Source organism: Zootoca vivipara, chromosome 6, assembly GCF_963506605.1.
Source record: "Zootoca vivipara chromosome 6, rZooViv1.1, whole genome shotgun sequence".
Lineage (NCBI taxonomy): Eukaryota > Metazoa > Chordata > Lepidosauria > Squamata > Lacertidae > Zootoca > Zootoca vivipara.
Window position 1 is genome coordinate 93,201,427 of NC_083281.1, and position 14,809 is coordinate 93,216,235.

Consider the following 14,809-nt stretch of genomic DNA (forward strand, 5'->3'; position numbering starts at 1 on the left):
AATTGGCCTTAAAGGGCGACACCCCTGTGGAGACGTGCACCGCATTGTTGTAGGCAAATTCTGCCAGTGGCAGGCGATCCACCCAGTCCGTTTGCCGCTGGCTGACGTAGCATCTCAGGTACTGCTGCAGAATGGCGTTGACCCTCTCCGCCTGTCCATTGGTCTGCGGGTGTCTAGCCGTCGACAAGCTGACCTCCACCTGCAGGAGGTTCATGAGCCGCCGCCAGAACCTGGAAACAAATTGGCGGCCACGATCCGAAATAACCCTTAAAGGTAATCCATGCAGTCTGAATACGTGATCCACAAACAGTTTGGCTGTCTCTTCTGCAGAGACCGCCCTGGCACACGGTATAAAGTGGCACATTTTGGACATGAGGTCCACCACCACCAACACTGCGGTCTTGCCCCTGGAAGAAGGCAGATCTGTGATGAAGTCCATGGACACCACTTCCCACGGCCTGTGTGGCGTGGCTAAGGGCTCCAGCAATCCCGGTGGCGCTGCTCTGACCACCTTTGCCCGCTGGCAGGTGTCACAGCCCCTTACATAGTCCCGAACATCTTCCCGCACCCCTGGCCACCAGAAGTGTCTCATGACTAGGTGAGTGGTTTTGTCCCTCCCAAAATGACCCGCCGTTGGGTTGTCGTGCATCTGCTTGAGGACCGTACGTCTAAGCTGGGTGGTGGGCAGGTACAGTGCACCCTTGTAGAAAAGCAGCCCCCTGCGTTCTGCAAAGTCTTTTGCCTGCTCCCCCCCCTCTCAGTTCTCTGAAGATGCGGTTGGCAAATTCATCCGCTGCCGTCAGTGCTGTGAGTTCTGCCTCGCTCACCACTGCTGCTCCGCAGGACCATGCTGACGGGGGGAAAATGTGCCTGGGTGCCGGTGGCGCCTCCTCCTCCATGTACTCTGGCTTGCGGGAGAGGGCATCCGCCCTGACATTTTGCTCTCCCGGGATGTAGTGTATGGAGAAGTTGAAGTTCGAGAAGAACTCTGCCCACCGTATCTGCCGCTGGTTGAGCACCCTGGCAGTTCTCCAGAACTCCAGGTTCTTGTGGTCTGTGCACACCTGGATGGGGTGCTTGGCGCCCACCAGGAAGTGTCTCCAGTGCTGGAACGCAGCGTGGATCGCAAGAAGTTCCCGATCAAACACCGTGTAGTTTCGCTCTGGCTGGGTCAACTTCCTGGAGAAGAAGGCACAGGGTCTCCACTCTCTGTTGGCGTCCAGTTGCAACAAAATGGCACCCACAGCTTTATCAGAAGCATTTGTCTCCACGCGTAGGGGCGCGTCCTGAATCACGTGGAACAGGTTCTGGTCTGAGGCGAACGCCCTCTTGAGGCTTTCGAACGCTGCTTGCGCCTCTGGTGTCCACCTGAACTTCTGCTTGCCTCGCAGGCAATCAGTGATGGGAGCCGTAACGCGAGAGAAGTTCTTGATGAACTTCCTGTAGAAGTTGGCGAAGCCTAGTAGGCGTTGGGCATCTTTGCGCGTCCTGGGGCTGTGCCAGTCCAGGATGGCCTGCACCTTGTCCTTGTCCATCGCCAGCCCCTTGTCTGACAGCTTGTAGCCCAGGAAGTCCACCTCCTTGGTGTGAAACTTGCACTTCTCCAGCTTCACATACAGGTGGTTCTCCTTCAGGCGCTGCAACACCTCCCTGACGTCTTTCACATGCTGCACTGGGTCATCGGAATAGATAAGGATGTCATCCAGGAAGACCAAGCATTTCCTGAAGAGGAGGGACCCCAGGACGTGGTGCATGAAGGCCTGGAAGCATGCTGAGCCCCCTTGCAACCCGAAGGGCATCACCAGATATTCAAAAGAGCCCAGAGGCGTGAACATCGTGGTTTTCCATTCATCGCCTTCCCGGATCCTGATCAAGTTGTACGCCCCCCTCAGGTCTAGCTTGGTGAAAATCTTGCCCCTGCGTGCCGCTGTCAGGAGATCATCCACTCTGGGCATGGGGAAAGCCACTGGCTCTGTCACTGAATTCAGCCGTCTAAAATCCACCACAAGACGGCGCTGTTGCGTGTCTTTCTTGTCCACCCAGAAGACCGGGCTGCCCCCTGCTGCCTTGCTTTCTCTGATGAACCCCCGCTTGAGGTTCTTGTCGATGAAAGCGCGCAGATCCTCCAGTTCCTGGTCTGACATGGCGTACAGCTTGGCTGGGGGTATAGTTGCCCCTGGCACCAGGTTGATCTGGCAGTCAAAAGGCCTGTGTGGGGGTAGGTGGTCGGACTCCGCTTCGCTGAAGACCTCCTGCAGGTCCCAGTACGGCTTGGGTATCGCCTCACCCCCTTTGACGTGCATGGTGGCCACCGTGGCTATCGGAGGCCCCTCCCCTGGTTGGTGCTGCATGCAATGTTCCAGGCAAAAGTCCGATCCAAAAGTGATGCATCTCTGGTGCCAACTGATGGAGGGGTCGTGGCGCGCCAGCCAGCTCATGCCCAAGACGATGGGGGGGTCTGAGATGGTGGTGACGTTGAATGCCAGTGTCTCTGAGTGCCTTCCCACCGTCATTCTCATGGGGGGGGTTTGATGAGTGATGGCCCCTCCCAGCAGCTCTCTGCCGTCAATGGTTGCCACGTGCAGAGGAAAATCCAGCTGCAGAAGCTGGATCTGGTGCTCTTCTGCAAAGTTTCTCGAGAAGAAGTTCGCTGACGCCCCACTGTCAATTAGGGCGAGGACCGTCAGGGGATAGCCATTTGGGAGCGTGAGCGTCACTTCTAGAACCACTCCTGCTCTGGGAGGGGTGGGCTGGCTCTGCTCCTCTCTGTGCGGGTGGGTGGGCTGGGGCTGTTGTCTGCTGACTGTGCCTGGCTGCTGCCCCTTGTCTCCTGCAGCCAGGCTTTCCCGTTTCCCTGCTGTGGTGCTGCGTCAGTGGGGGAGGGCACAACCGTTCCCGCCTTTCCTTGCCACTCCCTGCGATGTGGGCAGTCTCTGACGAGATGCTGGGGGGAGTTGCAGAGAAAGCAATTCCCACCCCTTCCCTCCTTGCGTCTTGGCGCCGCTGGGGTTTGAAAAGCCCGCGCGCCCGCGCGCTATCAATCTGCATGGGTTCCTGGTCCTGGCTGGCCCCAGGCGTGGCTTGAAAGGGTTGTTGGGGGAGTGGCTTCTCCTGCGACCGTGGGAACCAAGCCCGCTTTGCACGCGTTGCTTGCTTGTCGCTCCACCGGGATTCCTGTCTCACCCCCACCGCCAGAGCCGCTTTGCTCAGCTGATCCATATTACTGGGCTTGGGACCTCTCGAGAGCTCATCCTTCACCTCCTCATGCAACCCCAAGTAGAACGCCGCTTGCATTGGGGGTGACTCTAGTTCCCACCCCAATCTGTGCACCAGCATGGTGAATGTCGCCCAATACGCGCGAACTGTCATATTTCCTTGGCGTAAATTATGAAGTTCCTCCTTAGTCTGGTCCATATGACTATCGGACGAATACATCGTTTTCAAACCTTCTAGAAATAGTTTGACATTCTTCATGCAAGGATTCTTTGTTGCGATTAACGGTCTTAGCCACTCCCTGGCTGCCCCGGTAAGGTGCTCCACAATAAACGCTACTCTGTGCTCATCATCAGGGAACTCATCGTGGTGCAGCTCAAGAGCATACACAATCTCAGTCTCAAAGCCCTGATATTCCCTCGGGTCTCCATTGAACTTGCTTACTAGGGTCCCGGCTCTCCTTCCTGGCAGCACTTGGACTTGGGGTGCCCCTCCCGCCTTGTTTTTCTCTGCATCCAGCTTGTTTTGGAGGTCTACCGCCACCGCCCTTAATTCCTGCTCTCTTTCCTGTAGCGCTCTCACCTGTTCCGCAAGTTGTAGCCGGTCGTCCTGGACCTTCTTAGTCTCTTCTTTAGCTGCCTTCAATTCCCCCTGCGCCTGCAGCGACAGCTGCTGCAGTTCTTGCTGGGCTTGCTCCGCGATCTGCCGCCATCTCTCCGCCTCTGACACGCTCATCCCGGCAACTCCAAAGTAGCCCAAAAAAGGATTCGGAGGTTGCTGTCACAGTGGCTGGAGTGGGCTACTTCAGAGTAACGACGCTACGTAGCTCTGCATTTTATTCTTTTATTGGTGCTGCGTATTTACAGTGCTGAAGTCATTGCTATTTACACGGAGTGATGTGGTCAGTCGGTTTCAGAACCTCCGAATGGCTTTTGGCGCGTCTTTCTCCAACACAAAAGCTTTGGCAGACCCATCCTCTTTCCCCTCCTCTTTCTGCGTAATTCCGGAGTTGGGGGGATGGGTCTCCCCCCCTTATTCGCCCCTTCCTGTCCCACCTGGGACCCTGGCTCCTCTACCTTGCCTGAGCCTCGGACACGACTTCCTGCTTCCCCACTGGAATCGGAACTCTCCCTGCTTTCCCCTGTGCTCGGGGGTGGGCTTGAACTCAGGAGGGGAGGGACTTCGCGATATCCCCTGTCCCTCACACCTAGTTTTAATTTCTGCATTATATTTGTGCTTTCACACAACAGGAAAACAGCTTTTGGCAGCTCTGATATACAGGAGCTATTTTGAATACAAAACCAAAGTATGACGGTTCTGCCGTTCTGCCCTGCCCCGTCCCTCCTGGCACTGAGTGAGCACGTTAGACAAGGTCATTATGTGGCACAAGCTTGGAGCCACTGCGGGGCATGTGGGGCAGAGGGAGACAGAGTTAATCAAAATCTATCTTATTAACTGCCTGACCTCACGGCATTGATCCCATTTAAACAAGGCATAAACACCCACAAATCCCTTTGTTCTTCACCATTGAGAGGCTCAGCTAAACCTGCTATTCGAATCCCCAACTCTTCCCCTCCCTGCTGCTCAAACTCAGGATGTGAAATTTAGTAAATAATAATAATAATGAAAAAACGACTGGTTATAAAGCCTCTGCTGGAAAGGAAAATCCATGTGGATTTTGTTTGTGTGAAAAACGTTAGTAAGCTCGTAATTCAATAAAGCAAGGACATCTTGCATTCTCTCTAATACTTTGATAAAAGTTATGGGGCTTTTAAAAGGTTTACTTTATTGGTTTGCAATAAAAAGAACAAAGTTAACTCTTTAACTGCTGGCTGCAAATAAGGCTCATACCAAGGTGGCTTTTTCTTGTGACTTATTCATATAGTTCAGATTTATGCTACCAGATCAGCATGAGGCTGGCCTAAGGGAAGTGACTTGCGCACTGCCGAGATAATGTTTAATTCAGACTCAACGGCCTATTTGTGTTAAAGCAAACCCCACTGTGTTCAATGTGGCTTACTTCTTAGTAAATGTGCTTAGGACTTCACTCTGAGAGCTCTAGGTTTGGGTGGGTGGGTGGGAGGGCAGATGGCCAGAGGAGATCAGGTGCCAACTGGGGAAACTGGAGGAAGGAAACAGTGTGTGTGTAGTGGCAGGGGAAAGACACTGAAGTTGGCTGCACCCTCCATGCAGGAGCAGGAATGCAGGGAGGAAATGGTAAAGGAAACGCTTAAACAGGGTTGGTCAATCTGCAGCCCTCAAAATCAGACCCAACCAGCATGGCCAGTGGCCTGGGGTGGTGGGATTTGGAATCCAAAGCAGCTGGAGGTTGCCCACCCTTTTTCTAAAGGAAGCTCCAAGCCTGAGCCCAGTAGCAGCAGAATGGATTTAAGAACATAAGAAGAAGAGCCTTCTAGATCAGGCCAATGGCCCATTGAGTCCAGTACCATGATCTTACAGTGGATGACCAGATGCCTGTGGGAAACCAGCAAGCAGGATCCAAATGCAAGAGCATTTCCCCCTCCTCTGGTTTCCATCAGTTGCTCTTCAGAAGCATTGCTGCCTCCAAATGTGAAGGCAGAGTAGGACCATCCTGGCTGGTAGACTTCAATAGCACTCCCCTCCATGAAGGATCCATGCTGGTCCAACTAAATCTGACCATAGTTTCCTGTTATGTATGTGTGAACCAGCTTTCAAGGTTGCAAAACAGAAAGCAATGAGCATATGAAACAGGCTAGGACTGAAGGCTTTCAATAGCTTTCTCCACCCCCACCCCAAACATGTTGGATCACTGGACAAGATAATAATCCTTTTACTCCTGATAAATAATATTTTGCAGCTTTTAGTTTGCCCAGAAGTGACAGTGTGGCAAAGAAGATTGTGAATCAAGGCATCTCTCAAACCGGGTTCTGCTCTCTTAAAAATCACTGTCTGCCTCCAGCAAAGGCCATCTTCCTTCAAGAGCGCATACCTCAGGAGGAAAATAAAAAAATTCCTTCAGTAGCACCTTAAAGACCAACTAAGTTTTTATTTTGGTATGAGCTTTCGTGTGCATGCACACTTCTTCAGATACCTCAGGAGGAAAATGTGCAAGTCACCCAGGAGAAGCAGCTGCTTACAATCCTCCAGCTTTTTCCATACCTGGCTGATTCCTTCCACTCCATTTCTTCTCCATCATGCTGGAGCGTGTCCATCTCAGTGAACAGGGTGGGGTTGGGGGGTTCGTCATCTTCACCCAGGATATACCGGAGGCGTTCAGCAGCTGGAGACACTGAGCCAAGATTGGAAAAGAGAATCAATGGCAGGCAGGTGCTATTCACATGTTCCAAATTTTCGATTCATTTGCTCTAGAAAACCATCTAGAAGACATGATGATGATGATATTTTATTTATACCCTGCCCATCTGACTGGGTTGCCCCAGTCACTCTGGACACATCAAACATTAATAGTAACAATCTGATGCAATATAAAAAGTCACAAAAACTTTAAAATAAACAACTTATATCAAATAGAGCAATATTCAGTATTATTATTATTATTATTATTATTATTATTATTATTATTATTATTATTAAATTCACTGCCCTATACCTGGAGGTCTCAGGGTGGTTCCAACAAGACCATAACATATAATGTTATATATGAAAACAAAATGTAAACAATTAAAAACACTAGCAGGATTGACATAAACGTGAACAGTAAGAAATAACTTAAAGGGAGCAAAAATGTTACATTTGTAAATAGGTTTGAATTGGTTATGCAATAAGATTATGATATAAAATGAGTAACCACATAGAGGGGAGGAGGGAAGTCAAAGAAAAAGCAAGTTGAATTTGTTTATATTTATATTTTGTTGTTAAAATATTGTAAAATGGAAAAATGAAATATTGTAAAAAAGCAATATTCAATAATCCATTATAATCCAATAGTAAACAGTTAAATTCAACATCAGCAAATAATAATTAAACAGTTTACACTTATCAATTAAAATAAATAATTACTAATCTATAATCAATAAAAATAACAGTAAATCACAATGCATAAAATACCACAAAACATACAAAACTATTTAAAAGGATCAAATTGAGAAACAAGGACACACAGTTTATAATTTATTTATTTTTAACTATCCCTAAGCTACTCTCTTCCCAGCTCCTTCTGCTGTTCTCAAAGTCATGGTCTGGGAAAGGCTCCTAGGGCTGGAGGGTGGGGCAAGGCAGGTGCCTGATGACCATCAGAAAGTCTGTCTACCTTCAGTTCTTCAAGTAAAGATCAAGTAAAAAAGTTGGGGTTTGTTGCAAGGGATGTAACTATGGTGCTAATATGCTCTTCGGAGGTCCCACCTTGAACCTTGTCAGCGGGGCTGAGCTAACCCAAACCTAATCTGCTTTTGGTGGTAGTGAGAGCCTTTCCTAGCTTGGTGCCTCCAGCTGTTTTTGACTACAACTCCCATCAGGGTATTTAAGGCAGGATTAACTGCCATACCTTTTCTCCAATTACAGTAATCTTTGGAAATTGTGGTGTAGGTTTAACTGTTATTCTGTCCTTCCAACAGTAGGTGGCACTGTGTCCAGCTGAGGCCGTTGTTCTAGACCAGAGCTTTCCAAACTGTGTGTCGTGATACATTAGTGTGTCGCCTGCAGTGTGTAGGTGTGCCACACAAATGCTCCCCGTGTTCCGCCCAGGGCTGAAAAGGGAGTGGGCAGCCTGCCAGTTTTCTAGTAAAACTGAATTAGTGTGTCGCGAAATGATGCATGTCTAAAGAGTGTGTCACCAACATGAAAAGTTTGTAAAGTTCTGTTCTAAACTGTTCTTTTTGCAATAAGGCTGTTCCTTGGCTACATGGCCAGCAAAGTGCACCACATAATCCCATACATCACAGAAGACAAAATGAAACAATGGGTGCACATGAAGATAGATAAAGCCGGAAACACCCCCACTACAGCAAATCCATTCCTACAAAACAAACTAAAGAAAATTCCCGCAACACTAAACAGATTCACACAATGCACGCTTAAAGCATGGAAGGAAAAAGGAAGAAAACTGGTCCCATTCCCATCACTGCTAATTCCCCTGGCCCAACACCTGCTTTCCATCAAGAATCCCAAAGCATCCAAATAAAATGGATTATAATATCCATGCCGACACGACCTTACAAGGGGCCGCTCGGGACTTCATGGAAAGCATGGCCTCCATGGGGTTGTCCCTGAATAAGTCTGGCCCAACTCATAGCCACGGACATGCCTTGGACCTGGTGTTTACCTCTATGGATGTTGGTGATCTGACACTAAGTAAAAGTGAAACTAAAGAAGTGCCTGGTGCAACTGGACTTCTCCGCGACCCTTCCCCTCTGCAGGGAGGTGGAACCAATTTGGATGGTCCGCCCCCGCCACTTAATGGATCCAAATGGTTTCCAGAGAGTGGTAGGGGATGCTTTATCCCATGTTGATGGCCTTTCAGCCGATTCCCTGGTGGCCCGCTGCAATGCGGAATTAAAAAGGGCTATTGACTGTTTGGCTCTGAAGCACCCTCTCCGATTGCATGGAGCCTGGACAGCCCCATGGTTTTCCACAGATCTGAGGGCAATGAAACAATCGCTGAGACGGCTAGAGCGCCGGTGGCGGATAACTCATTCTGAAGCTGACTGGACATGGGTTAGAGCTCAATGTCGAGCCCACCAAATGGCGGTAGCGACGGCGAAGAAGACTTTATTCACCGCCTCTATTGCATCTGCAGAAAACAGCAGCAGGAGACTCTTTCAGGTGGTTTGCAATTTAGCGGAACCACCTGCTCCATCCGGGCCCAGTACGGGCCACATGATCTCCTGCAACGATTTTGCAAAGTTTTTTTTGCAGATGAAGTCGCTCAGATTTGGGAAGAGGTAGACTCCACCGTGGGAGCAGGGCCGGGGCAGGAGAGTGCTAGAGTCCTGTCTAGTCCAGTTGCGTGGGATCAATTCCAATCTGTTACATCCGAGGATGTGGACAGGCTGCTTGGACGAGTGAAACCAACCACCTGTCTCCTTGATCCTTGCCCATCCTGGCTTATAAAAGCTAGCCGGGAAGGGCTGGGCGATGGGCTTTGCGGGTTGGTGAATGCTTCTCTCTGTGATCATCTTGGGCAAGGTGATTGAGCGAGTGGTTGCTGAACAACTCCAGGCACGCCTGGAAGAAGCGGACCATTTGGATCCCTTCCAGTCGGGATTCAGGCCTCATCATGGGTCTGAAACTGCCTTGGTTGCACTGGTTGATGATCTCCGGCGGGCTAGGGACAAAGGTAAGAGCTGTTTCCTTGTTCTGCTGGATCTCTCAGCGGCTTTTGACACCATCGACCATAACATCCTTCTGGACCGTCTAGAGGGCTTGGGAGCTGGGGGCACTGTCATGCAGTGGTTCCACTCCTTCCTCCTGGGCCGTGTTCAGAAAGTGGTGGTGGGGAATGAGTGTTCGGACCCCTAGGCTCTCACTTGTGGGGTGTCTCAGGGTTCTGTCCTCTCCCCCATGCTTTTTAACATCTACATGCAGCCACTGGGAGAGATCATCAGGGGGTTTGGGCTGGGTGTTCATCAGTATGCGGATGATACCCAGCTCTACCTCTCTTTCAAATCAGAACCAATGAAGGCGGTGAAGGTCCTGTGTAAGGCGGTTGGAGGATGGATGGTGGCTAACAGCTTGAGGTTGAATCCCGACAAGACAGAAGTACTGTTTGTGGGGGACAGGAGGCAAGCAGGTGTGCAGGACTCCCTGGTCTGGAATGGGGTAACTGTGCCCCTGAAGGACCAGGTGCGCAGCCTGGGAGTCATTTTGGACTCACAGCTGTCCATGGAGGCACAGGTCAATTCTGTGTCCAGGGCAGCTATCAGCTCCATCTGGTACGCAGGCTGAGACCCTATCTGCCCGCGGACTGTCTCGCCAGAGTGGTGCATGCCCTAGTTATCTCTCGCTTGGACTACTGAAATGTGCTCTATGTGGGGTTACCTTTGAAGGTGACCTGGAAACTACAACTAATCCAGATTAGACTGGTGACTGGGAACGGCCACCAAGACCACATAACACCGGTCTTGAAAGATCTACATTGGCACCCAGTAAGTTTCCGAGCACAGTTCAAAGTGTTGGTACTGACCTTTAAAGCCCTAAATGGCCTCAGTCCAGTATACCTGAAGGAGCGTCTCCACCCCCATCGTTCTGCCCGGACACTGAGGTCCAGCGCCGAGGGCATTCTGGCGGTTCCCTCGTTGCGAGAAGTCAAGTTACAGGGAACCAGGCAGAGGGCCATCTCGGTGGTGGTGCCCGCCCTGTGGAACGCCCTCCCATCAGATGTCAAAGAGAAAAACAGCTACCAGATTTTTAGAAGACATCTGAAAGCAGCCCTGTTTAGGGAGGCTTTTAATGTTTAATAGATTATTTTATTTTTCTGTTGGAAGCTGCCCAGAGTGGCTGGGCAAACCCAGCCAGATGGGCTGGGTATAAATAATAAATTATTATTATTATTATTATTATTAGGGAAATACAAGATAAATTAGGGGACACTCCAATACCCTGGCTGACCCAGCACCAACTACAAGCCTTCCTAAACAACCCAACTACAAAAACAGCAGCCACCAGGCCACAGACTAGCTTTGAGAAACTCCTCCTAACAATGGAGGGACAGAGTAAAGGGGTGGCCTCTACAATACTGTATGTAAAATACTACTTCAAGACTCTACAAACCCCCTTACCATGATTAAAAACCAAGGAAGCATGACCTTATGGATTAAACCCTACCCAATGGTCTAGACCAGTGGTCCTCAACCTTGGGCCTCCAGATGTTTTTGGCCTGCAACTCCCATGATCCCTAGCTAGCAGGACCAGTGGTCAGGGATGATGGGAATTGTAGTCTCAAAACATCTGGAGGCCCAAGGTTGAGGACCACTGGTCTAGACTATAGACCACCATTTAAATCCATCTCAGCTAATAATAATAATAATAATAATAATAATAATAATAATTCATTACTTATACCCCGCCAAAAGAAGAGACCTCACCCTAAAACCTATACACAGATGGTACCTAGCAACATGGAAGCTGGCACTGATACACCCAGGAACCTCATCTAAATGTTGGAGAGACTGCACTTCCATAGACACACACATCCACATGTGGTGGAAATGCCCCAAAGTTCAATCTTTCTGGATATCAGGGCTGCAGGAAATTTCCAAAAGAACAAAACAGGTAATAGAATCAACTCTAGGACAGCGCGCACACGCACGCACGCACACCTACACACACACACAACAAGGAACTCATAAGTTACTTGCAGCAGCTAGAAATATCATAACTAGACACTGGAAGGAGCTATGGGGAGTGAGCATAGACCACTGGTACCAAAATGTATGGGAAACTGCCCTACTAGAGAAGTTAACCAACAAACTCAAAATACCACGGGGATAAGCAAAGGAGAAGACCTTCATCTCAGTATGGTTTCCCTTTATCACATACGCCACACAAAAAGTTACAGGTGTTGGTCTGACGTAGTCGAAACAAAATTAAAAAAATCCTTCCAGTAGCACCTTAGAGACCAACTAAGTTTGTCATTGGTATGAGCTTTTGTGTGCATGTACACTGTGTGCATCTGAAGAAGTGTGCATGCACACGAAAGCTCAAAGCAATGACAAACTTGGTTGGTCTCTAGGGTGCTGCTGGAAGGAATTTTTTTATTTTGTTTCGACCACACAAAAGGACAGCACAACCTATCCTCCCCAACAGCATATGAATAAATATGGCTAATTTCATCCAACAACCTACCCACCCCCTGCACACACAAACAAGCCACCCTGCAATCAACAGAGCACAACCAAACAAACCTGGGGACCCCCCCCCACGGTATCAATAAAAATAAATAAATACACAAATGAAGGACTATCCATGTGATGCTGACACAAACCCCTGCACTAGCAACAGACAATAGAACAATACTCCTCCCTTTTCCTTCATGCAAGATGTATACCACAAAATAGATAAATGTAAATCACTAAATGTAATCACTAAATGCAGTCAAACTCTGAAAAAGCATATGAACTGAAAGCGGAGACAACAAATGCACCTTTCCGTGTTTATCTATTTGTATTGTAACAAAACAAAACAAAACAAAAACTAAGAAAAAAAAAGCTGTTCCTTGGTTTAAGCAACCAATTTGCATAGCTGCCAAGTTATCCTTTATTTTAAGGGATTTTCCCTTATGCTGAATAGGCTTCCTCGCGAGAAAAGGGAAAACTTGGCAGCTATGCCAATTTGGCCTGGCATCGTCTCTGAAAGAACCTGACAGAGCCTTGTGTGACTGCTGAAAAGCAGGTTCCCAGAACCTTCATTAAATAAACAACAGTCCCCAGATTTCCTTGAGAGTTTGGTGGATTAAACCACTTGTAAACTGCCCTGAGATCTTTTTATGAAGGGTGGTATATAAATTTTAACAACAACAACAACAAGCTCTGAGATCTCACTGTTGATGTGCCCTCAGTTTTTCCTCTCCTCGGCACCCCCATCTCCCTCCACTCTCTCTCTTCTTTCCTTCTTCAATTCCCTTCTAACAACTGACAAAAGGAAATGAGTACCTAAGAAGTTTTTAATACTTGGGCTGTGTGTACACCATGCCTTTAAAGCTCATTCAAAACACATTCCTTTCCCTCCAAGAATTTCTGGACATGGCAGTTTAGCCCTCATAGAGTTACAGTCCTCCCAAACCCTTAACAAACCATCGGGCTCAGAACTCTCTGAGGGAAAGAATGTGCTGCAGGTGTGGAGAAACTTTGGCCCTCTGGATGTTGCTAAACTACAATTCCAAACTAGAACAATCAGGGATGGTGGGAGTTAGAATCACAGAATTGCAGAGTTGGAAGGGACCCCAGGAGTCACCTAGTTCAACCCCCAGCCTCCATTCCAGCTTGTCAATATCCTTCTTAAACTGTGGCACCTAGAACTGGACACAGCATTCCAGGTGGGCTCTGACTATTACTTCCATTGATCAGGACACTACTTCTTTTGATGCAACCTAGAATTGCATTAGCTTTTTTTGCTGCTATCTCATGTTGTTGACTCACATTAAGTAGTAGCATTTGTTGTTGTTTAGTCGTTTAGTCGTGTCCGACTCTTCGTGACCCCATGGACCATAGCACGCCAGGCACTCCTGTCTTGCACTGCCTCCCGCAGTTTGGTCAAACTCATGTTCGTAGCTTCGAGAACACTGTCCAACCATCTTGTCCTCTGTCGTCCCCTTCTCCTAGTGCCCTCAATCTTTCCCAACATCAGGGTCTTTTCCAAGGATTCTTCTCTTCTCATGAGGTGGCCAAAGTATTGGAGCCTCAGCTTCACGATCTGTCCTTCCAGGGAGCACTCAGGGCTGATTTCCTTAAGAATGGATAGGTTTGATCTTCTTGCAGTCCATGGGACTCTCAAGAGTCTCCTCCAGCACCATAATTCAAAAGCATCAATTCTTCGGCGATCAGCCTTCTTTATGGTCCAGCTCTCACTTCCATACATCACTACTGGGAAAACCATAGCTTTAACTATACGGACCTTTGTCGGCAAGGTGATGTCTCTGCTTTTTAAGATGCTGTCTAGGTTTGTCATTGCTTTTCTCCCAAGAAGCAGGCGTCTTTTAATTTCGTGACTGCTGTCACCATCTGCAGTGATCAAGGAGCCCAAGAAAGTAAAATCTCTCACTGCCTCCATTTCTTCCCCTTCTATTTGCCAGGAGGTGATGGGACCAGTGGCCATGATCTTGGTTTTTTTGATGTTGAGCTTCAGACCATATTTTGCGCTCTCCTCTTTCACCCTCATTAAAAGGTTCTTTAATTCCTCCTCGCTTTCTGCCATCAAGGTTGTGTCATCTGCATATCTGAGGTTGTTGATATTTCTTCCGGCAATCTTAATTCCGGCTTGGGATTCATCTAGTCCAGCCTTTCGCATGATGAATTCTGCATATAAGTTAAATAAGCAGGGAGACAATATACAACCTTGTCGTACTCCTTTCCCAATTTTGAACCAATCAGTTGTTCCATATCCAGTTCTAACTGTAGCTTCTTGTCCCACATAGAGATTTCTCAGGAGACAGATGAGGTGATCAGGCACTCCCATTTCTTTAAGAACTTGCCAAAGTTTGCTGTGGTCGACACAGTCAAAGGCTTTTGCATAGTCAATGAAGCAGAAGTAGACGTTTTTCTGGAACTCTCTAGCTTTCTCCATAATCCAGCGCATGTTTGCTATTTGGTCTCTGGTTCCTCTGCCCTTTCAAAATCCAGCTTGCACTTCTGGGAGTTCTCGGTCCACATACTGCCTAAGCCTGCCTTGTAGAATTTTAAGCATAACCTTGCTAGCGTGTGAAATGAGCGCAATTGTGCGGTAGTTGGAGCATTCTTTGGCACTGCCCTTCTTTGGAATTGGGATGTAGACTGATCTTCTCCAATCCTCTGGCCATTGCTGAGTTTTCCAAACTTGCTGGCATATTGGGTGTAGCACCTTAAGTAGTAGCATATCCCCCAACATTTTGGAAGAACAAATGAGGGTACACCCTCACCACCAACCCGCTGCCCCCGTTGCTCACCCCCTCATCACAACCACC

General features: G+C 48.5%; 1 protein-coding gene across 1 annotated transcript in view; it reads right to left on the reverse strand.

The window, feature by feature from the left end:
• The window catches only part of SLC4A5 (solute carrier family 4 member 5), a 79,301-nt gene that overhangs the window by 46,016 nt on the left and 18,476 nt on the right, over positions 1-14,809 (reverse strand). Inside the window, exon 2 of the mRNA XM_060276400.1 lies at positions 6,355-6,484. Within this exon, the coding sequence (XP_060132383.1) occupies positions 6,355-6,484 (130 nt within the window). The remainder of the gene's footprint in view (positions 1-6,354; positions 6,485-14,809) is intronic.